This window comes from Musa acuminata, chromosome BXJ3-11 (genome assembly GCF_036884655.1).
Source record: "Musa acuminata AAA Group cultivar baxijiao chromosome BXJ3-11, Cavendish_Baxijiao_AAA, whole genome shotgun sequence".
NCBI lineage: Eukaryota > Viridiplantae > Streptophyta > Magnoliopsida > Zingiberales > Musaceae > Musa > Musa acuminata.
Genome location: NC_088359.1, coordinates 26102026 through 26124261, shown reverse-complemented (window position 1 = coordinate 26124261; position 22236 = coordinate 26102026). Strand labels below are relative to the sequence as shown.

Sequence of the window (22236 nt, the reverse complement as noted above, 5' to 3'; positions counted from 1 at the left end):
TATGATTTCTTTTTTTTAACATTTACTAAAAAGGAGACTTATACAAACAAACTATGATCTTGATATTTATAACTTGAGATTTATTTTATATGAATCAAGATCTCTTCTTTGTTCTCTTGTCTTTCTTTTTTCTATTTACTAAAGAGGAGAATTATCCATATGAATCATGGTTTCTCTTGATTTTTTAGAATTATAACTTGAGTTTTTTTTATGAATCAAGATCGTTTCCTATCATTCTTTCTATTTACAAAAGAAGAGATTTGTCAAAAATGACATATGGTCTTTTGGTATTCATGACTTGATCTTTCATTTCTTATAATTGAAATATTGATGTAAATTTATCTTTATTATTTATTTTTGTCATGATTTGAAAATTGATTTAAAGGGAAAAGAATTACAACATTGTATTCTTCCCTTCTTTTTTACAAGAACAAAGGGGAAGAAAGTATTACTCACTTGCACATTTCAAAGAGAAGAAAACTTGCTAGCTTACACATTTCAAGAAGAAAAACTTGCTAGCTTGTACATCCTAAAGAAAAGCAAAGAATTGCCAGCTTGCATATCTCAAAAGAGAAGCAAGAATTGCTTGCTTGTGCATCTCAAGAGAAGTAAATATTGTTAAACTTGTACATCTCTAAAACTTGCTAACTTGCATGTTCTAAAGTGATGTAAATTTTGCATGTTTCAGAAATTTGATAGTTGCACTTTTCTCCTTTTTGTTGATGACAAAGAGGAGAAGTTATGATGATTTGAAATTTGAATCATGCATAGTGTACTTTGATGTTTTGAAATTATGATTATGTATGCAATACTCACGATTTTATTATGATGATGTATTACATATGATGTGATTCATGATTAAAATCGTTTCAACTTAGATTTGAAGGTTATCATTAATTTGAATGATGCTTCATTTCAATATGACATGTTGATATGGGGAGTTTAGTTTAAACTCCGTCATCAATTGGTTGTCATCATCAAAAGAGGGAAATTGTTGAATGTTGAATTTTGATGATGAAATCAATTGATGAAGTTATGAACTAATATGCGTTTAAAATAAGTGACGTATGAAAAACTTTGATCGTGAACTTGAATCATGGAAGCAAAATCTAAATTTGGGTCGGAGAGCAACATGTCAAATGATTGGTCGACATGTCGAAGGATAGACTTTGTGCCATGAGTTTGAGTACTGGGCCAGAAGAATCGGGTATTGCGCCAAGATGGTCGGGTGTTGTGGGAAGTCAACATATTGATTGAGCAATACGCCGAATGAAAGGACGATGTGCTGAAGGATCAGACGAAGCACCAGATGTACCAATGACATGCCGGACAACGTAGGCTTCATGATTGTAATTAAGTCTTGGTTGAAGTTTAGAGTCTAATTGAGTCGGTTTTGGGGTGTAACCATGCCAATTCAATTAGGAGCCCATTGGGCCTAAGTTGGGATTGTTTTAGGCCAAGTGAAAGGCTCATTCAGTGACTCAAGGTTAGGTAGAACCACCTATAAGCTGAAAAGGTCAAGAGCACACTTTTTCAGGCTGCCAAGCGGTGGTACCGCCCAATGTCAAACTGGCAAAAGATGGTACCGCCTAGTGTAGGCAGTGGTACCGCCCGTACCCAAAAGACCCAAAAATTTAAAATTTTGGCTCTATTTTTTAAACCATTTAGGGCATATAAATACCCTACTTCGGCAGCAAGAAAGAAGCAAGAATTCTTAAGAAAAAAATCGAGAAAACTTTGTCAAAACATTGAGTTCCCTCCTCAAGCTTAGAAGTAGATCCAAGGGAGATGTGTGAGGGTTACATTGTAAAAAAGGGGTATAAAGGTTCTCTCCTGAGCCTATCAAAAGGAAAAAAAGTTGTAAGGGTAGTTGATATTCGCCCATTGGAAAGAAAATAGATAGTGGAAGCCGGTAGCCTCGATTGAAGAGGAATTGGGAGTGGACATAGGTCATAACGATCAAACCACTATAAATCCAGTGTGCTCTTTTCTTTTGTTGTTTACCTTTATTGCAAACTGCTTTACTTGCTCATTATATTCTTACAAACGTTTTCAAGTTAAACCTTTTTTCGATATGGGCTTTATCGAATGAAGTTTTCAAACCATCAAAGTTTTATGAAAGCACTAATTAACCGCCCTCCCCTCTTAGTGCTGATACAGTCCTAACAATTTTCACTTGCTACAGCAACCATAGTAAGCAGTGTAAAACGTTAATAATCTCAGCACTATTGAACCTCTCAGGTGGCATAGGATTTGATGGATGGGGCTTCCAGGTAGCAAGATAGTATTATACCGTTCTTTGTTTGTCATTCGCTCGTTCTGATAGCCAAAAATGGTTTATTTTGGGTGGATCAATGTCAAATGAGCATTTGTGCATAATGACTTTGTGAGTGGTGGACTGGGTTAGACCTTTTATTGTGCGACTATTTAGATATTATAAAGATCATCTTTGTATTTTAGTACAAGTGTGCCATAATATCTACTTATGTGATCACAAGTTTTGCTTTCACTAACCCATCTTTTCCTTACAAGTCCCTACTAGATTGCATGAGATTATGGGGAGGCTAGCCTTTTGCAAACATATATCACAAGGTTGTTGCACGATGGATATTAATATCATAGTAAGACAAGTATGTTAAAAAACATTTGGCATGTCACATGAGGGACCTAGTAGGATTGCATAGAGGGTAGTCCACACACCTGATCGTTTGGAGAGAATAAGCATGGAGACATGGGGAATAAAATCATTCATTCCTAGGAATAGCCAACCTCAATGTTATTAATCCAACTTAACAATACTTGGTACAAAGTCAAAGCTTGTAATGGATAATAAGATTGTGCAAATCAGTAAAAAGTTAATTGGTGATCGAAAGAGTTACTACAATGACTCATGGGATCAAAAGAATTGATGACTTGAAGATTTTCAATATTGTGTCACCAAGTATAAATCAATTCTAATATCATTTGTTAATTTGTTTGTGCTATCCTTACGGAGATTCATCAACTCGATCCATGTGTCTATTATTTTAAGGGTCATGGCATATTGGGCGATAAATTCTAGAGTTAAGCTTTATCCATTGGCTCGAGTGCAAGTAAACTAAGGTCAATAGACAATGATGTGAATATAATCGAAAGTGGCGACTACCCTATAACATATTGGCAAAGGCCATAAAGAATGTTGTGGTCCATGCTTTGAGTTCCTATGAAAGATCAAAGGGATGTTAACATTAAGTAGGAGGACAATGCAAGGTAGCATATCATCATGGAATAGTTCGAGACATAGCAACAAACTGACAAGTTTAGTGAGGGACCTAATCATCCACGATAATGATTAGAGTTGTTGGGAGTTCTATTTCAATAAACAACATAACAACAAAAAGGGTTATAGTTTGAATTAGTGAATGTGTTGATACCACAGAGGTGAGTTCTCTATGCATGCTACTAATTTTCAATTGGAGATGTCTATGAACTTAGAGTGAGTGTCATGGTATCATAAAGGTAAATCTTCCATACATGCATTGGATAAAGCTATGGGAATTAATGGATGGACTTAACTAACTAAAGCTATCAACATGAGTCTTCTAAGTAAATTTCAACTAGTCTAGAGAGATTTAGCTACCTAAATCAAGTGTCAATTAGAATGAAGGTAGACTCGATTGGATGCCAAGAGACTATAGTGGTAAATTCTACCAATCACAAGAAAGGGATGTGATGTGAGGCCACTAACAAGGTCATGGCCATGAGAGAGCACTACGATATTATAGAGGTGAAACTTCTGGTTGATCATGATCATAAAGGTAGAGCACATTAGTCAAGAAAGAGGCAGAGATGATGGAGAATGGCTAGAGGTCTTCACAAGGCTTATGTCGAAGGATTTCTTATTAAATCAACTGAAAGTTGGGAATTTCAAGCCAATGTGGTGGTGATCGACCAAGGCATAAAGTAGACAATAGTAGGCGTTGTTCCCTTCTTTGCTCAGACTAGCAAGCAATAAAAATAATGAAAAGGTGGTACAACCCAAGAGGGAGAATCAAATCTATCAAGCAAAATTTTACTCTTTCAAGGAAACACTTCTAATACAATGAAAGTTTGATGACAAGGAGAAGGTAAATTTCAATAACCAACTTTATGACAATACTTCCAAAAGTGTGAGAAAAAGACAAGCACAAGTTGGTAACCAGCATGATGCCTAGAGTATAACACTCAAGGAGGTAGGTAAAGTTAAATAATCTTGGTCTTCTTAACATTTGAGAGGATGGACAAAATCGAATAGAGTATCTCATTTCTCTTATCTAATAGGGAAGCTTTGTACACTTCAAAAGTTTCTTTGAAGAGTATTAAAAAGAAGATAATAATTATTAAATCCTTACTAGTGTTTACCAAAGAGAAGAATGCCTCAAAACTTCAAATTATATGAGGTGGTGCTGCTGGTTAAAGCTCTAATGTGCATTAGTTCGGTTGAACCGACGTAAGACATTTGAGGAACTAGCACTCAAAAGTGAAGATTTTTTTTCCTTCCTCAAAGAGATCCATGGTAACCAAACCTCATATTGAAGTTGGAGTCACTAGTGAGTTAAGGCAACATAGTAGTTAAAAGTTCAACTGCTCAGTAACAATATTGAAAGACTAGCTTGGAGTTAAGTGGCGTAGAAGTCAAAGAAGAATAGCTTGGAGTTAGGTGGTGTAGCAGCCAAAGAAGAACCGACATCGTCAGGTATTTGATGCATGTTCGCGACATATTTTGGTATCTTGTTTTAGTGATTTCAATTGTTTTCACCTAGACATCTTGTTTAATAGTCTTGTATAATAATAAGTAATTTTAGGATTAGACTAATATTGATAAAATAATTTAATTAATAATATAGGGGCAATATTGAAAAAAAAAAAGGATAGGGTTTTCTACTTAGGGAGCCCCCACCTTTATTATTCTCCTATCATCGATGGTACGATGACTCACCCATGTTGAGAATGAGAGCCCTAAATCTAGAGACAAAGAGGGCGACCAACAAGAAATCAGATAAGATCTGTTGTTCTTTTCGTCTTTTAGATCCTTTTAATGATATTATCAAAATATAGATGTGTTAACTATGATGAAACTAAAAATCCATAATCCATCTTAGAAAAAGAAATTGTGAGTCGTCAGCATCTTTTTATGTATACATAGAGGTTTTTTTAAGACATAATCAAAGATCACAGCAGCATTTGTCAGATTAAAAAAAAAAACTCAAGGTAAAAAAATGCCATCGTTATCGAGGAGAATTCTGCCACTTGCTCTACTTTAGTATCATGCAGGAGGGACGGCTTGGCAGCGATGCCACAAACTCTGCATCAGTTTGCTGCTGCTGCTGCCTCTAAAACACAGATTTTTACCGGTGTTTCTAATCCTTTGAGGACTCTAAAACTACTGACTTGTGAGTTGCTTCCTCGATGCATTACAGCCGAAGAAGACTCTCTTCCAGTAGTACAATTTAGGGAACTCTCATTCCGTATTCAACAAGAATATTGCTTTTCACCAGTGTCTAATCTCTCTCTCCATCTTTTTCCCACATTATTTCTCTGGTTGATGTTTCATAAGTTGTAACATATGCTTAATTTGCACCGCATGTGAGATAGCAAAAATTACCTCATGCATCCAATTACTGTAGTTTGGAATTCCTTAAATCCCCATGAACACGAGTCCCAGTTGTGGATCGACGACGATAGGCAGCGGATGGCGTGAGCTATAAAGAGAGGGTTGCGGGTGATCCACGGCACAAGCAGCTACGGATCGACGGTTGCGGGAAGCACAGGTGGATCGACGACTTGGGGCAACCGCCCATTGCTGAATAACAAGCCGTATTCATAAAACTTAATGTGAACCGCTCCATATTGGACGGATCCACATTATGGTTCATATTCGGACCGGACCGGTCCATCGCGCACTTGAGTCATCTAGACCAAATGTTAAACCTCGCCACAACCATTCCGCAATAGGCAAAAATCCAGTGCATGTTGTACTTGAAAATTTGCCAGAGCAGCAGTAATGCATACAAAGATTTAGTTTTAGCTAATAAATCAGCCAAAAAAAGAAAAGAAATCGCTACACAAGTATTTTTCCTAGGAAGAAAAGAGAATTAATTTACAAGGTTATTATGATAGCAGTCATTCACTGGAACAGTAACTGCAGCTATAATTATAAAAACCTAAGGATCTTAAAATAAGAATGCTGAACTGACCTTACCATGCCTCTATTAATGATAATAATACAGTAACCATATCAATAAACTTACATGATATAGGCTAAAATGGGGACGAACTTGTCCTGCGAAGCTGGTACCTTGGTTCCGGTAGGGGTACTGAGAGAAGTATTTTGTCCAACTCCTGCAACAGAATGAAGGAGAAACAAGTCAGTTTACAGTTGCATCGCTCAGGCAAAATCTTGCATATAAATTTCTTCTACAGTCACATTTTAAGAGAATATATCATCATCCATTCTTGTTTTAAGAGTAATATATAATATATATATGCTGCATGAGTCTAAGATATCTTAGATAAAAAAGGCATACCCAGTTTCGCTATATTTTCCATCAAGAGAAAGTTTATGACAAACTAAGAGTAATAGCTGAAACAAATGCTTGATCAAAAGAACAAGCCAACTTATGACCAGAGTGAGCTATAGGAAACTCGTGAAGAATTTTACACAAGCTAAGAGAATTGCTTTCCTGATGTAGAAGCAGGCAAGTAATTTCATATCGCCTAGTCTTCTAATCAAGAACTGTTTCATCAGGATGACCAGGTGTTTCCACCGTATGATTTTACTATCATGTATGGAGTTCGTACATCAGATCATTGTTTATAAAACACAAAGTTTGCAATATGGTTTGCTGCAAGGCAATAAAACAGTAGATGGGAAACATGCAAGACAAAATCTACTGCTCATCCAAATCTACTTAACATGCTGCTAACTCCCAATGCCAATCAAACTTAAAATGCTCAGTGACTCGAGCGCACCTTCCTAACAAATACTACAAGCCAAAAACATGTTAACAAATATACATGCTTGAATGTAAGGAAACTACAACAGTGGTATTAGGGTTTTAAAATCTTTGCCGACTACCAGAAGTAGAAAAAAAGTACTTGCAATATTACAAGAATTTTGATGACAAAGATGACAAATATAACAACACTGAAAATTGAAATAAACAAGAATTTAGCTAGATATCAGTATAAATTCTCAAGTACATAAGTAAAAAGCACAAACATTCATATTTTATAAAAAAAATCTAAATCAAGGACATATTTAGCATCTGATTATGTGTATCTCAACCTGAAATAACCCAATTGAACCTCTAAATTCAAGTTAGTGACAACTAGAGTTGTGTCAGATTACTTGAGGGCAGATCACACCAAAATATCCGTTTACCAACAAGACCTAACATTATTAGATCATGAATCACTTTGTGTCTCAGTCTGTATGTCAGCATGTGCCAAGAAAGTCAAGCCTTCTTTATTCCATTGCATCTAATGGCTGAATTGTGCCATAAACCTGACCCGTATTGCCAACTTTTATAAATAATTATTTGTTGTTATGCAATGTTTAGCATCAGATGGCAACAATGCTACATCAAAGAATAAACTCTTTGCAGCTCGGAGCTATATTTCACAGGATAAATGTCCTGATGAACAAGATTATAATACATTACCATGTTTACTCAAGAGTACAAGTTCATCATTTCAACATCCAACACAGTGTTAGGATATCTCATTTAAGGATACATATTTATGGACAAACATGTCCATAAATAATCAGCCTCAAAAGGCTTTTTTTTAAGCATCTTTATTAAATAAAGCATGTGGCTATATGAAGTAATATTAGTCTGGGGGATTCCTAAAGATAAGTTAAAAGTTGATGTCTTGTGGGAATCTTAGTTATAAAAGAAATTCTTTTCATGATCATGAACTTGTTCTGTAGCTACATGAAGTAACATTAGTCGATGGGATTGCTAAAGATAAGTGAATAGTTGAGGTCATGTGGGAATCCTAGTTATAAAAGAAACTTTCATGATCACGCACTTAATTCTGAAGAATTACATACATGAGACTTCAGAATCAAAGAAAAAGAAAAGGATCATGCTAATATCTTTATGATCAGTCGAGATTCAAGACTGGATACTTCATCTCAGCACTCTGGCAGCAAGCTGAATATCAGCTTCAGCCCCTTCATTTGAACACTGATCAAATTTATTGTTCAACTTTTGGTTACAATAGATATGTTTGGAACTAAATTACTTGATACATGCTATTGCTCAAGTTCTATTAGGTACTTTTATCTGACATGTAATTTTTCTATTAGGTATTTTTATCTGATATGTAATTTTCCATTGTAAGAGTTCCTATTGTGGAGGTAGTAAGTCTACTTTAGCTCGGTTGAGATTATGATCTTTACCTAATCTTTTCGGGTTAGATTAGAATTTGATTAGATAAACATTCATTTTCTTTTTTTAGTAGGCTTGCACTTCAAGCAACCAATACTATATATAAGAGTCAATATTAAGTCATATATGCATTTTATTGAGAAGATTCTTAAAGTCATGAGTTTTGTATAGGCTGGTTGTTTGTCCCTCGCATGTGCTATCTGACAAACTTGTACCAAAGTTTCAGGTAGATGTGCTATCACGATGGCATCATATTATTTCTCAACTGATTTTTCGTATTCAACTGTGTATTATGGAGATCCTTATCCTTATGCTCTCTACCTTATTTTAATAATAAAGAGAAGGCATACTTCTAATGGTGCATTTGAGAAAGCGATGCTTAAGACAATGGTTAAAATCTAAATTCTCAGCCAAGAGTGGTAAAAGTTCAACAGAAGGATCACAATAAAGAGACTACAAAACATGAGATTGAGATTGTGAAGCCTAAGCAACATAATGCTTAAGCTGATAATCACTCCTAAATGGTTCAAATTAAAGCTCCCAAAAAGCAATGCCACTAAAGAAAACATTTTTAATGCACACAGAAATAGCACACAAAAGTTGAGTGACTGATCAAGCACCCTAAACAACTAATTTGTCAATCCAAGGGCATTGCCAATCAAATAGTGAACCGAGAGCCAACTTGCTAGAGGCACAAGCATCAGACCACCAGATCATGTAATGATTAAGGCCTATAAGTTTATATTTGGAGATCCTGTAGATCTTGAGGATGAGATCTGCACAGAGAAATCAAACAAATGCAGGACAAGCCATAGTCGAGTCTTAGGTGAATTGCATTCTTGTCTTGCTAGCATAGCCTACAAAATCAGGAATGGGATCGCTATTGGTAAATCCATGAAGCAAGGATCCAAATGATAAACCTCCGAATGCCATCTAACTCAACAATTTTTTATCTTAGATCGTACAACATAACCACACACTGTTATTCAGAAAAAGATAACTGTTGTTCTTGAATTGATCAAGAATGACTCTCCAAATTAGATGTACAATAAGAAAATGAATTCAGTAACACATAACAGTAAGACAATTTACCCGAGACGAATCAGAATCCAACAAAATCAACATAGAGAAAAAAAGAATGTCTACCTTCTGCTTCTTCAGCCTCTCATTCTCTTTTTCTAGGTGAGAAACCTTGTTTTCCAGTTCATTAGTGTATGCCTGATATAACAAAATAAAGGAGTTTAAAACAAGGACCTTTCCTAGAAAATTAAGAGCTTTTCTCAGCTCATGGCATAACAAAATCAGCAAAGGTAAAGAAAAACAAGCCCATAATAGGTTGCACATCACCTGCTTCCTAGCTCTTGAACGTGCAGCAGACTCCCGATTCTTGATCATCCTTTTGTGTCTCCTCTCAGCTAATATGTCCAAATCTTCTGAAGCTCCATGTTTTCTACTAGGAGTTTGAGAATCAGAAAATGCACCCAGTGTTGGTGATGATATATTTATCTGACCCTCAGGAAAAACAGCCTCAAGCATAGGACCAGTACCAGCACCCATTGGCTGTGGAAGCACACAGTTTGGCATATAAGCCCCTGTCATGCTTTGTTGCCCATGTATCTGCTGATCAATAGTAGCCATCCGCTGAAATTGCTGCAACCAACTTGTTGCTCGCATAAAATCCTGTGTCCCGGCAATCAGATCAGCATTTCCTACAGGATCCACATTCCCGGTCAGATCATTTCTGTCTTTCCCAAAGCCCTTGGAAACCACCCCAGCCTTCACAAGAAAGTCCTCCAGTGTCATCTCACCAAGTGTCGGCTGCCAACCATGACCTGATCTCTGCACCTCATCACCTTTCTCATTTCCCAACTGAATGTCTCTCCACACTTGGTCCACCGTCTTTTTGCTCAGCTCTCGTGACATAGTAATGCTTCCCTGGCGATGGAGACCAGAGTCGGAGGCATACTGGTCTCCTGGACTATCAAGATCCATACTCGATAACTGGTTACCCTCGGCTGCAAACACAGTCTTGAGGAGATCATCGAGGTTCATGCTATGAAGGGGTTCTCCCAAGTGATTCTGGACTTCATTAAGGGTCATATTATAGAACGACCCTTGCCTGGATAGGCCATGAGTCTGGGAACGCTGGCCATCGCCGCTGTTGCCAACCCCACCCTGCGATGCCATTGTCATTACGCCCATCAACCAACTCCTCCAACAAAATACATCAGTGATCACAGCTTCCGGCTCAAACCCCACATGCAAAGTTCTTGAATACACAAACAATCCTCCCACTTCCTAACACTGCATCAACTTTCTGAGCACATGAACCACAAATCTCTCGCAATCTGTTAATCAAAAGACAGCAAAAATCAAAAGTAAATCCATCTTAAAGACTCGGCATTTCTTCGACAAACCCTACTGCATTCTTAAAACGAGCAAGAACAACTATCAATTTAAAGCAAAAGACCAAGAAATAAAATTAGATATCTGCTCGGAGATCAACCCCCAAATAAATTCAAAGACGCATCCAACAAAAATCCAACTTCCACAACAAAACTGGGAGTCGGCCCTTCCCAGAATCCGACCAAAAGCCCTTGGTTCTTTTTTTTGTCTTTACTTCACTTAGATCATCTTTTCGTTCTCCCCAAAATTTCATCCCTAACAAGGAACACATACAAAAGCAGAGCCCCATCAACTCCACTCACCATCATAAGCTGGAACAGCATCCATCGATCTTGGGGTCGACATTGCTTGCTTGCATCGAACCTGGGATCGAGGGAGGGAGGGAGAGGCGTCGCCGGTCGACAGAGCGACGCGGGGCGCGGGCGCCCCACAAGGAAGAGAAAAGCCCACGGTTTTCGAGCCCGCCCCGTTATGTTTATAGAGCGTGATATCGGCCATCGCCACCGGGACCCACAACTGGTTTGGACATTTCTTTATTACCTACGGCTCATCTACCGATGCCTTTACCTGCTTCATGATTTGTTCTAACAGATACTTTGCGACGAGTTACGAGAGGCTACCGTACATAAAAGATGTACAAAGTTGTTAGTGTCGCTATGGTCGTATACACTTCGACTGACGAGCGTATTTTGGGTTACATTAGCTGAACACAGGAAATGAAGTTTCAGTTTCTGATTGATTCATGTGATGTATGGTTTCGATTGATAAAATGATGGTGCAATAAATATGACATGTACTATGTACTTTATATACGATGAGCATAATAAATGTTGTGGTCACAAGAATGATCTTACTATCAGCATGTAGTAAGTAATAAAGTTTAGTGAAACAAATGTTTTTGGTAGGCATGTAAACCTACCAAGCATTATAACTTGACCTTTAATTACAGTAGAGTTTCTTTACCAGCTTGTCTTATAGTTTGTGCTTCATCTGCATGAAGAAATGGTGGCAGCAAGATAGATGCAAGGAAAAAATGAAGAAGAATGGAGAAAAGTATGTAAGATTCTTATAGATTTGATCAACTTTTTACCATCAGTAAGTACAAAAAAATTTCAAAGAACAAGCCATTCTATTTTGAAGCTAATATAATTAGCCTGATGGCTGGTACATATCGCGAACTGGTTGCAAAACCTTGAAATCTTTAAGCGAGGGGGCCATTTCATGAAACCCCACTTGGTCTTGAATTGAGAACGTACTCTTAAAGATCGTTGAATGGTATAGATTTGCCAATCTCCACTCCAATTCATGAGCATGATCCTCTTGTGGGAAGAAACAGAAACCATTTGATATATTGAACATATTTGTCTACTCAGAAATAGCTGGCTCTCGAAGACAATCTCTCTTCAGCACCAACTTTCATGTTGGGGGTGGAGAAACCCTGCTTCTTCAATCTGTCATCGCTCACTCCAACCTCCACAATAAAAGCTGCACAGACCGGGCGGTGATCGGAAAATTTAGACTCCCCTCTGATGTAAGACAGTTGCACAATTCCATCACCATGCCATAATATGCGATCACACCTGAAATTGTTGATCTTGTTAGATGTTGCAACACACGGTTTTCACATGAATTCTACTCTACTCTTACAGTAGCAGTATGTGAACCTTTTCCTCCAAGTAGCAACAGCTGCAATAGCTGTTTACACTGACTTGCAGAATGTGCACCTCAAACGATACAGTTTAGTTGATAAAGGGCAAAAAGGAAAAAAGATGATCTTGAACTCATAAAATTTGCATCAACTATTAAAATCGTTAAGGAAAGGCATAAGTATATTTTTATTTCTGTACTATTCAAAATATGAAGGTAGAAGGCAAAAACACCATCTTGGCAGAAAGCATTAGTCTTAATGCGGTTTAGTTGATTGAATCCAGTGGCTAACAAACCATGCAGGGGTTCTTCGTTTCTTTTTCGATGTCACAATCTCTCCAGCATAAGTATCTGAGTTGTTGGAGTATTTGTATGTTGGTGCAAAATATATCTTCCCTTCTTTCCATCCCTTGAACACTCGCCCAGCTTCTCTTTCGATCTTGAGCTATCAAAACAATCCGGATGAATAAGATCACAAAGCTGAAACTTTTGCAACATATAATGATCGAGCAACCAATTAGCAAAAGTATTCAATGAGTTGGATGCTTCATTTGCTTGGCATTTTGATCAAGAACAAATTACCTGATCCTTCTCGAAAAGAGAATCACAGTCATTCTCCTCGAGAAGTTTCTTGGTTTCAGTATAGCTCAAAGCGATACGGTAATTCAGGTCTCCCAACCATATGATACGACTGAGTTAACAGATCAGAAAGAAGGATCGATCGATGCATTAGTTTACAGATCTCAGTGCGATAGAGCAGAGTACAGGTTTAAAGAAATGCTTACTCATGGTCGAGAATTTTCTCAGGGATTCTTCGACCAGATCTTCTGCAAACCTTTTTAAATTGTGTGTGTTTAAGTATTTCTGAGACATCAGAGTTTCTCCTTAGCTCATCTCCTTCTTTCTCCCCTGAAGCCAAGTGGCTGCAGACGAAGCAAAAGCTTGTTTGGTGCAGAGACATGCTCACACTTATGCATCCCTGCGGTGAGAAGAAGAAGAAGAAGCAGGTCTTAAATCAAAGCTGATACCACCAGGATGGATGCAGATAGAGAGGCTGATGAAAACTATGACAAGCCCTCTTCTCACCTTATTGCCAAGATAACCCATTATGCCCCGTCCAACACAAGAGAGTCTTAGGTGACCTAGATGTTGGACAAGTTCCCTCCTCACCCAAACAGTAACAAAGATCCCCACCATCTGTTTGCTGGCTATGAGACTGTACCTTTGCTGATTACTCGTAGGTGTGGTGGGTAAACCAGCCACCGAAGAACTGCTTGGTTCATCGTCTTCCTCCTCATCTGTGGAATCGTCGTCACTGATATGAGCATGTTGGCATCTGAAACATGACTCCCTGTAATATTTCCTCGTCACTTTGGAGGGGCAGTTGCATGCTCTCAGGCGTCGGCCCTGCTCCGTCCTGTAAGTTTTGCTTATAGATTTCAGTAATGGCTTCTGGAAGAATAATGTACCGCTGTGCATCTTTGAATCTCTTGAGATCGGAGTCTTCATGCCGGAAGCTTGAGAAGATATAGAGGTAGTGTAGGGAGATGGCGTGTGTGAGTCAGTGTCAGTCTCAGAATCCGTTGAACCGTTCAATGCTTCGTCGATTAGGGAGAGCCATTTTGCTGCTGGCTCGTTATCCTCGATAACAAGTACATTTCCTGCATTCAGAGGGACTATCTCCTGAAACCTGGAAGATCACAAGAAACAGAAACATAAGGTTCATTCAGGACCGCGAGCAACCCATGATACAAATTCAATACTCTGTCCTAAAAAAGATATGAAGCAATCCATACCCTAAAACATATATATCCGAGTGATCATCGGCAGGAAGGAAATCATTGAGATTAAGCCCCATATGAGGGGTATTTCCTCCAACATTCCATGTCGCGACGAATATCCTAATTTGTAAACGTAATGGAGGCATAACATTAGAAGAAGGAATACGAGATGAGGCATAACAGAAGCAAGCAACAAGGATACAAGCCACCTGAAGGCCTCGGTGTTTACTGCGCTTGGTGATCGACATGAGTAGTCGCTGAAAATTAAGCTCCCAAACCTTGACACGCTGTCTGTTTCTTGAATGGTGTTCAAGAAATGGTATCAGATTACAAGAAAGGAAAGATAATTTTACAGGAAACATGAAGTATGGAAACTGTAAATGAAGATAAAAAAAGAAAGACAAGCTAGGGATGTACCTGAAAAGCTTTTTCGAAGGACAGGTGAGGAGGTTGAGAAACTTGGAGTTCCATGAAACTCTTCTGGTTTGCAGATACAGACACAGAGTCAAAAAAGAAAAAGAAAAAGGGCAGCTAAACTAAGAAATCATAGTAGTTATCGATAAATCTGTATTTACTAAACGAAATGTTTTGGATGTAGGAATCTGGTCGATCAGTATATAACAAGTTTGCTTGCTGAAAGCAAAAATGATGACTGCAACAAAAAATTACACATGAAGAATGGCGTTAAATCAAAAGCAGAAGCTACCAGAGGCGTTGGATGGGCTCGCATTTGCGGCACTCTTATCTTTGGTCTGAACGATTTTTGGAAGAGAAAACTGCAGCCAGCACCATCAAGAAAAAGAAAGAAACAGGAGGAAAGATTACTTGCTTGCTCAGGTCACCAACACAAAACCAAAGTCAACAAAGAAGAATAGCTTACACTAGATATAATAACATTCCTCACTATATTCTCAAAAGAAAAAGAAAATTACCCTTTTCCATGTGTCACATCTTAAGGTCATCTTGATAAAAAGAAATCCCAGCTTCCTGTTCCCAAATCACAAAGAAACTTGAATCAGATGTATAACTGGAAAGCGCGAGAACAAAAGAAACCAAAGCCAATTCACCAGCACTGAATCAAGAAACAGAAGAGACCTTTACAGGTTCAGGATAAAACCTCGAATCTAAGTAGGAGAAGATGCAGTCTAGTTAAAGAAACGACTTCCATATACTGTCACGTATGAAAGAACAAAAGTGTTTCTGACAAAGAAAAGAGGGGCGCAGTACACATGAAAGATCTCATTGTCAGACCTCAGCAGTCTCCAAAGCTAAACACAGGGAGCTGTTCCCCACTTCTCTGTTCCAAATACAGCAACCCACCACCAATGGAACAGTCCATGAGGAGGAGGAGGAGGAGGAGGAGGGACAGAGCGGAGCAAGCAATAGAAGACGGCGTCCTTTCCGCCTCGAGAACAACGCTCGCTCTGATCTCTCTCTCTCTCTCTCCTTGCGAGACGAAACCTCCTTTGAGCCGATCAAAGGCCTAGCTTCACGTGGTGTTCCTGGGTCCGTCCGCAGAAGCGGTCAAACGAAGGGCAGCTGGTCTTCGAGGAATAGAATAGCGTTTGCGTTGGAACAGCCGTTTCGCGGCCCTTGGTTCTTCTTCCCCAACTCCGATGCGGTTGCCCTCCTCGCTATGCTCCTACCCCATTCCCATCACTGCAGGCGGGGGGTTGAGTCCACCTCGACGTGAAAAGGGGTGCACCCCTAAGGGGAAAAAGAAGGTGATGCTATCAGGAGCTTCAACCCCACGAGGCATCTCGAGAAGCATGGAGCGTCGGCCCCACGAATTGGATACTTTGACGGTTCAACCCTGATGGATTCGGTACGTCCTCAAGCCCAACTTTGTAGGACGCGGCTGTGGTTTGGGACGAGTCTAAGGGTCAAATACGTCATTTTCTGAAGGATCCACTTGCGATCTTTTAGGAAATGTGAGTTGTGAAAGTCTTCTTGAACGTGAAAGCCGGTATGGCTTCCGACCCCTCCGGCAATCCGAAAGACTCGTTATAATATTCGTGGTGGGGAATATGACGGTCATCACAAGAGGAGAGGATGCACGAAACATGGCGTGATATTATATTGTATTGCCACGGACCTGCAAAGTGTTCTCGCAAACAACAAGCCCTTTCGGAGTGCATATATTTCGACGAACCAAAACAGGTGAAAGCCAACCCCTTATTGCTTCTCTATCTATTGTGACGTCAACTAGACTAAGCCCATTCATCTCAACGACATTATTTTGGCTCTCATCTGATGCATCCATACTCACAATTGCTCCTTATATGACTACAGGCATATATTTAATCATTATTCATAGAAGATTTTCCATCTAATTGTTTGCATTGTACATTTGACTGGACCTATTTAAATCATAAAAATTATTGGTCACTCAATCAAAATCTTTATCAATTTTTTAAAAAAGAAAAACCTTGATTGGAAGAGGGAAGATGAAAGGGAAGATGGCCAATGAGCTGTAAATGCAGAGGCAAAAGGATTCAACTTTATCGAGATCCGTGGGCATAAGACATCGATTGAAGACCTATCTCTCGCATTTGAGGGTTCAGTCTAAGAAGGGCAGTTCCAGCGGCGCACCGGAACCGCTCGACGCCCCTGTTTCTTTCGAGTTCCAAAATTTTGAATCCTATTCTACTGCAGTTATGAATCTCGAAGCGGTTACGGAGGTCGGCGAACCGCATCGGGATCGCCTCCCACCGCCGGGGCGTCGAGAGCAAGAAGACTTGTCGACGTGAAGCGGAAAGGGGAGAGGAGGAAGAACGTTCATGGAGAAAGAAGGGGAAAGGATTCTGACCGTGCTATTTGGGCTCGTCTTCTGGTGCCGAGATCTCCGTCTTCGATACGGCGAGAAGGCTTCCAGCCAGTCGGATGAGCGTTGGCGCCCGACCGCGGGGCTCTCGCGGACGTCCCACCGTGTCTCTGATCGAGGAAGGGAGGCGTCAATTTGAGTGGAGGGAGGGAAGCGCAGAGACTCGGTTATAGGAGGACGACCTCATTTGACTATATTACCCTCGATGTTCTGCGGGAATTATCGGGTGTAATGTAGGAAATTCGTTGTGGACGAGGGACAGATTCGGTAGTTCCTGAGACCGGGAAGACGATGGTGGCCCACTGTTTTATTGGCTTCCAAATCCAAAGCGAGGCTGGAATTTTGGTATTTGGAAATGAGGACGTGGCACGTCGTCACCGGTTCTCTCGCCGGGAATCCGTAAGGGCGTTGTCTCGCATTCTCAGACTAACGAACTAATCCATTGCATTTACCCACTCTCTCTTAATTTTGTTTAGTTTTCTCAATCAGGTCTACATATCTCACTATTCATTAAACCTCTATAAATTTTGATCAAGGGACCAACATGCAATGAATATGATTTATTTATGCTTATTCTTTGATATGATTGCTTTTACTTTTGTATTTATTAATTGATAGTTTTGATTAAATTTTTGAAAATTTTGAAAATATGCTTTCATCTTAAATTCCTTTTGTGCTGATAGAACAAAAAAATAATAGCATTTAACAACACTTTGGTTTTAATTGGAAAATTTAAATAACATTTTTATTTATTTAGTATTTTATAAAATTATACTTAAATTAAATAACAAAAAACAAGGCTTAAATTTTTTTAAGTAAAATATTGTAATAATTACATAACTTGAGAGTATATATCAGGTTGTACTCATCTTGGGACATAATATATATATATATATATATATATATATATATATATATATATATATATATAACATATCATACTAAGTCATCCAATGATTTTTCCTCCTTGGTAACATAAATTTATATCCACGAATATTAATACCCTCTGCCGACAGGGATGAGGTCCTCGTACTCATCTCAATCCCACCAATACGTAAATCTAGATGTTAGATGGGTCAAGTTTTCAATCGATTCAAATTAAATTGATTTGAGTCTTGATTGAATTGAGTGTGAGTCGAGTTATTTGATTTATTTAAATATTTTATATTTTTTTAATTTATATAGGATCCATTTTATACAAATATTTAGATAAATTTGATTATATTTATATTTAAATATATTTATAATTAAATATTTATATGACTTATAAATTTTATAAATATTATTATTAGTTATACAATTTAATATTATTAATAATTTTATAATAATTTTATTTTAAAAAAGATAAATTAATTGAGATAATATGAAGAATTATAATTCTTTCATCTAATAATTTTTTTTTATTTTTCATCTAAATAAGAATAAGATAGAGATAGAAGATCGAGGATGAGATAGGGCTGGAGATGGACAAGTAATTACCCCAGTTGGCATCACTCCTATCGTTGACTCGATCCAATTAAAATTATATATTTATTTTTGTTCGAATCAGATGAATGGACGGCTGTGGTTGAACACCTTGATTGATGGAGTCCTGGAAGTTGTGCACATCATAAAAAGCATGATGATAATTCAAAACAATAGAGTTTTATAGCACCGAGTATTTTCCTCGTGAATATACCCCCCTTTGAGATGTAGATGGAGAAGGGCACGTGTGCGGTGCAGGTTGTGTCCGATGGAGAGGCCAAGCAGAGGCGGAATCGCAGAAACCAAAAAGAGCGTCTCTTTTATCCTCCGACCCCATGGGCCCGCCACGTGGCGGTCGACCCCCTCGAGATCTAGATGGGCCTTCAAGGCCGAGCGCAGCGGGAAAAAGCGTCTCTTCATCCTGCGGCGCGACGGATCGCCACGTGGCGGTCGATCCTTCGCGGCTGGGCCGAGTTGGGAAGATGAACGGTAGCCATCGGTCGCGCTTTGCGGCTCCGGGGTTCTTATTGGCTGAGATCACGTGAACGGGTTAGGTGGGACCCACCGACGTTTGGTACCCCCACTATGATCCCAACTCGTGGCTCGGAGTCGTCCGAGTTGGCCCTCTTCGACCTCGACTGGCGTCTCCCGGTCACGCCTAATGTCCGTCTCCCCTCCCTCTCTTCCCGACGATAAGAAGATGAAAGCAGCGGCAGCGGGCAACGGAGAGGGAGGAAGAGGAATTTGGGATCGAGACGTAGGTAGCGCCCATGTGATGTCCGAAGCGAGAGATCCGGCAATCAAGCTGTTCGGACTGACGATCCCTCCACAGGACGGCCAAGGCACGGCGGAACCTCCCGGTGAGAGCTCCTCCCCGTCCGAACGCCACGAGAAGGTGAGTGAAGAGAGACGTGCTCATTTATTCCATCTGTCATGCCGTCTTTCATTCGTCTTTTGGAATCAGTTTCGGGGTTGCTTTTTCCTGATTTGGTTCTTTTGCTTTGGTCGATGGAGGAACTGTGAGCTTTGATTTGGATTTGATCGAAGCGGAAAAAAGTTGGCGCTCTTTTGTTTTGTTTACCTCCTTCTGATGAATGATAGCCGTAACAGAACTGATGCAATCTCGGATTTCTTTTAGATGATTTCAGGAGTTAAGTAGATGAAATTTCCTATTTTCCTGATGATTTCTTCCTACAAGCCTCTGCTAACATGTCTAGGGCTCAGGTGTAAAGAAGGGGCAAAATAAGATTCCAATCGCTGCTTAGAATCTCTCTACTTGTTCGATACGCTAATGCAATTCTTTTAATGAAAGGAGAAATTTGTTTCTTGTTATGAATCTTTGCCTAATGAAAATTTCATTTTAGTCAAAATTAAAATATGCAAGAAAATAAAAAAAATTAATGAAAAGAGTGTTGTGATGCAAAAAGGAGCAGAAGACTCGACTCTGTCACATATCTGAAATCGAAGAGTAGTAATTTATTGTACTTATCTTTGAAGAAAAGAAACTTTTCATTGCAATCTTTTAATGGAACTGTTATTTCATCACATTATTTTCAAGCTGGTCAATTTTAGAAAGAAATTATGGTAATTGTTGATTACTCAGGAACATTTCAGTGCAAGTATTCGGTGTGACATGGTTATCCTTTTGAGCAAAAGAAAGGAGATATTAATAGTCATTCTTGTGAGGTTTATGATGAGGCTTAGACCTGAATCTTAGTGAAGAAATCATAATCTTTTTTCTTTGGTAGGCTTACATTTTTAGTGACAGATAAACTTCCCCTTCTGTAGTTCATTCTCATCAATTTTATTTCCTGCAATTTGTGGTACTGTTTTTTCCATGTTAACTTTCTTCACTGTGAATTCCAGGATACCTGCACAGAAGTAAGAGAAAGTGAAGTTGAAACCTCTGCATCAGAAATGGTAGACTTGCAAAAACCATCCACCTCTTCTGGTTTGAACAATGGCAATGGCGATGAAGTTTCCACCCAAAACGATGAAGAATCATCAGGACAGAAGCATGAAAAGGATAATAGTGAGGCAAATACCTCAGGCCAAGAGAAGACCCTTAAGAAGCCAGATAAGATTCTGCCATGCCCTCGATGCAACAGTTTGAATACCAAGTTCTGCTACTACAATAACTATAATGTGAACCAACCTAGGCATTTCTGTAAGAAATGCCAGAGGTACTGGACTGCAGGAGGCACAATGAGGAACCTTCCCGTGGGTTCCGGAAAGAGGAAAAGCAAGAATGCTGCTGTGCACCACCACAGTCATATCGGTGTTCCGTCTCAAGGAATGATTGGCAACAGGGTTGATGTTCCACAGCCAGGAATTTATCAAGTTGAAACTGCAGCTCTTTCGGTCTCAGTGACCATGGAGGTCTTGAAGAGAAATGAGACTGTCTCAAAATTTGATTCAGAAGGACCACTCTGTGAGTCTATGGCTGCAGTTCTTAATCTTGAAGACCAGATGAATTCTTGTCATGAGAACAGCGAAGAGGGCTCCTGCACAACATCTGTGACCCCCTCTAATTGCATGGAAAATGATCCTCTGAAAGTTGCATCAGGCATGGAGAAAAACCACATCCAGAGCTACTCAAATGGTGTCACTCACATGTCCAACTTGCCATGCTTTCCTAGGCTTACTTGGCCATGCACATGGCCATTGGGTTGGAACAATATGGCCCTTGTGATGACGGGTCAGTGCTCTTCTGAGTTGGTTCACAGACCAGAGACTGGAAGTCCATATCCAGTCCCGTGGCCTCCTCAAGTGATGGCCTCTTCTCTACACTGTCAACCTGTCATACCCTTCCCATTCTTTCCAGCTTCACACTGGGGTCACATGTCTAGCTGGCCCAAAGATACATGGAATGTAACTTGTGTCCAACCAAGCTGTGACTTACTCTCATCATCTTCTATCAGTAACAATGGGTGTCCCAGCAACAACCCTCCGACCTTGGGCAAGCATTCTAGAGATGCTATTTCTGAGTCCGTGGAGAAAACAGAGAAAACTTTGTGGGTTCCAAAGACTCTGAGGATCGATGACCCGGATGAGGCTGCAAAGAGCTCTATATGGGCAACACTAGGTATCTCACCTGGTAAGAAAATCAAAAGGGGTGGCGGCATCTTTGAAGCGTTCCATTCCAAATCTGATAACAATCAGCCATCAGATGCCACTAAAGTCTTGCATGCAAATCCGGCAGCTATGTCCCGATCTCAGACACTTCAGGAGAGCACATAAGGAAGTTTTGTTGTGTGCAGTCTAGAAAGCACAGGCTTCTGATCTGGTATTCAGATGTATACTATCTCTGCCTGTCATAAAGCAATCTTAGTTTCAGGCAAGGTTTGTCAAGGCGTCGATGTCAAACATTATGTTGTAAATATTAGATGGCAGCGTGCACTGTCTATAGCTTCTACCCCAAATTTACTTTGCTCTGAGTTACCTTGTTACACTCAGGTGAATGGATAACAGAGCTTTGTTTCGTTCCAAGTCATTTTGCCATGAAAGAAGAGGAACGGCACTGGTAAATACATGCTTATAATGCTAAGCTTTGCAGTGAGGTCACTAATTAAATTTTGCAGGATATTTGTTAATCTGGAAGATGGCACAAGTTCAAGCTACACTGGTAAATTGTTTTCTTGTATGTTTTCTCTGGTATCATCTCTTTTCTTAAGCTTTCTTATCTGTAATGTTCAATCTT

At 39.4% G+C, this 22236-nt stretch overlaps 3 protein-coding genes across 7 annotated transcripts; 1 reads left to right on the top strand and 2 right to left on the bottom strand.

Moving 5' to 3' along the window:
- Nucleotides 1-5970: 5970 nt before the first annotated feature.
- On the bottom strand, nucleotides 5971-11263 carry LOC103971550 (ABSCISIC ACID-INSENSITIVE 5-like protein 2). The gene is made up of 4 exons (XM_009385599.3): nucleotides 11123-11263; nucleotides 9762-10762; nucleotides 9561-9632; nucleotides 5971-6360 (listed from the first exon to the last, which is right to left on the bottom strand). The coding sequence occupies exons 2-4, from the start codon at nucleotides 10614-10616 to the stop codon at nucleotides 6280-6282; spliced, it is 1008 nt and encodes a 335-aa protein (XP_009383874.2). The 5' UTR covers nucleotides 10617-10762; nucleotides 11123-11263; the 3' UTR covers nucleotides 5971-6279.
- Nucleotides 11264-11874: 611 nt separating this feature from the next.
- On the bottom strand, nucleotides 11875-17185 carry LOC135583676 (type I inositol polyphosphate 5-phosphatase 10-like). 5 transcript variants are annotated; one of them, XM_065174242.1, is made up of 11 exons: nucleotides 17058-17185; nucleotides 15181-15235; nucleotides 14955-15024; nucleotides 14666-14728; nucleotides 14458-14545; nucleotides 14264-14368; nucleotides 13554-14157; nucleotides 13253-13446; nucleotides 13050-13158; nucleotides 12764-12912; nucleotides 11875-12400 (listed from the first exon to the last, which is right to left on the bottom strand). In XM_065174242.1, exons 2-11 carry the CDS (start codon nucleotides 15208-15210, stop codon nucleotides 12190-12192), a joined length of 1623 nt encoding a protein of 540 aa, XP_065030314.1. In that variant the 5' UTR covers nucleotides 15211-15235; nucleotides 17058-17185; the 3' UTR covers nucleotides 11875-12189. The 5 variants fall into 5 exon arrangements, with proteins under 5 accessions (XP_065030314.1, XP_065030313.1, XP_065030316.1 ...); XM_065174241.1 differs by lacking the exon at nucleotides 17058-17185 and adding an exon at nucleotides 15500-15647; XM_065174244.1 differs by lacking the exon at nucleotides 17058-17185 and adding an exon at nucleotides 15500-15647 and having other exon boundaries at nucleotides 14458-14539.
- Nucleotides 17186-19149: 1964 nt separating this feature from the next.
- LOC135653270 (cyclic dof factor 3-like) lies at nucleotides 19150-22025 on the top strand. Its single transcript, XM_065175062.1, has 2 exons — nucleotides 19150-19431; nucleotides 20403-22025. The coding sequence occupies exons 1-2, from the start codon at nucleotides 19198-19200 to the stop codon at nucleotides 21774-21776; spliced, it is 1608 nt and encodes a 535-aa protein (XP_065031134.1). The 5' UTR covers nucleotides 19150-19197; the 3' UTR covers nucleotides 21777-22025.
- Nucleotides 22026-22236: the final 211 nt, after the last annotated feature.

Bases quoted from the DNA above. Each gene is read 5' to 3' on its own strand.
- LOC135653270 (XM_065175062.1), top strand. From the start codon at position 19,198: ATGTCCGTCTCCCCTCCCTCTCTTCCCGACGATAAGAAGATGAAAGCA. The intron at 19,432-20,402 runs GTGAGTGAAGAG...TGTGAATTCCAG, and splicing joins CGTCCGAACGCCACGAGAAG to GATACCTGCACAGAAGTAAG.
- LOC103971550 (XM_009385599.3), bottom strand. From the start codon at position 10,616: ATGGGCGTAATGACAATGGCATCGCAGGGTGGGGTTGGCAACAGCGGC. The intron at 9,633-9,761 runs GTGATGTGCAAC...TTGTTATATCAG, and splicing joins GTTCAAGAGCTAGGAAGCAG to GCATACACTAATGAACTGGA. The intron at 6,361-9,560 runs GTAGACATTCTT...ATTCTGTTGCAG, and splicing joins AGAGGCTGAAGAAGCAGAAG to GAGTTGGACAAAATACTTCT.
- LOC135583676 (XM_065174242.1), bottom strand. From the start codon at position 15,210: ATGACCTTAAGATGTGACACATGGAAAAGG. The intron at 14,158-14,263 runs GTATGGATTGCT...GTGATCTTCCAG, and splicing joins TCGGATATATATGTTTTAGG to GTTTCAGGAGATAGTCCCTC. The intron at 12,913-13,049 runs GTAATTTGTTCT...TTGTTTTGATAG, and splicing joins CTCTTTTCGAGAAGGATCAG to CTCAAGATCGAAAGAGAAGC.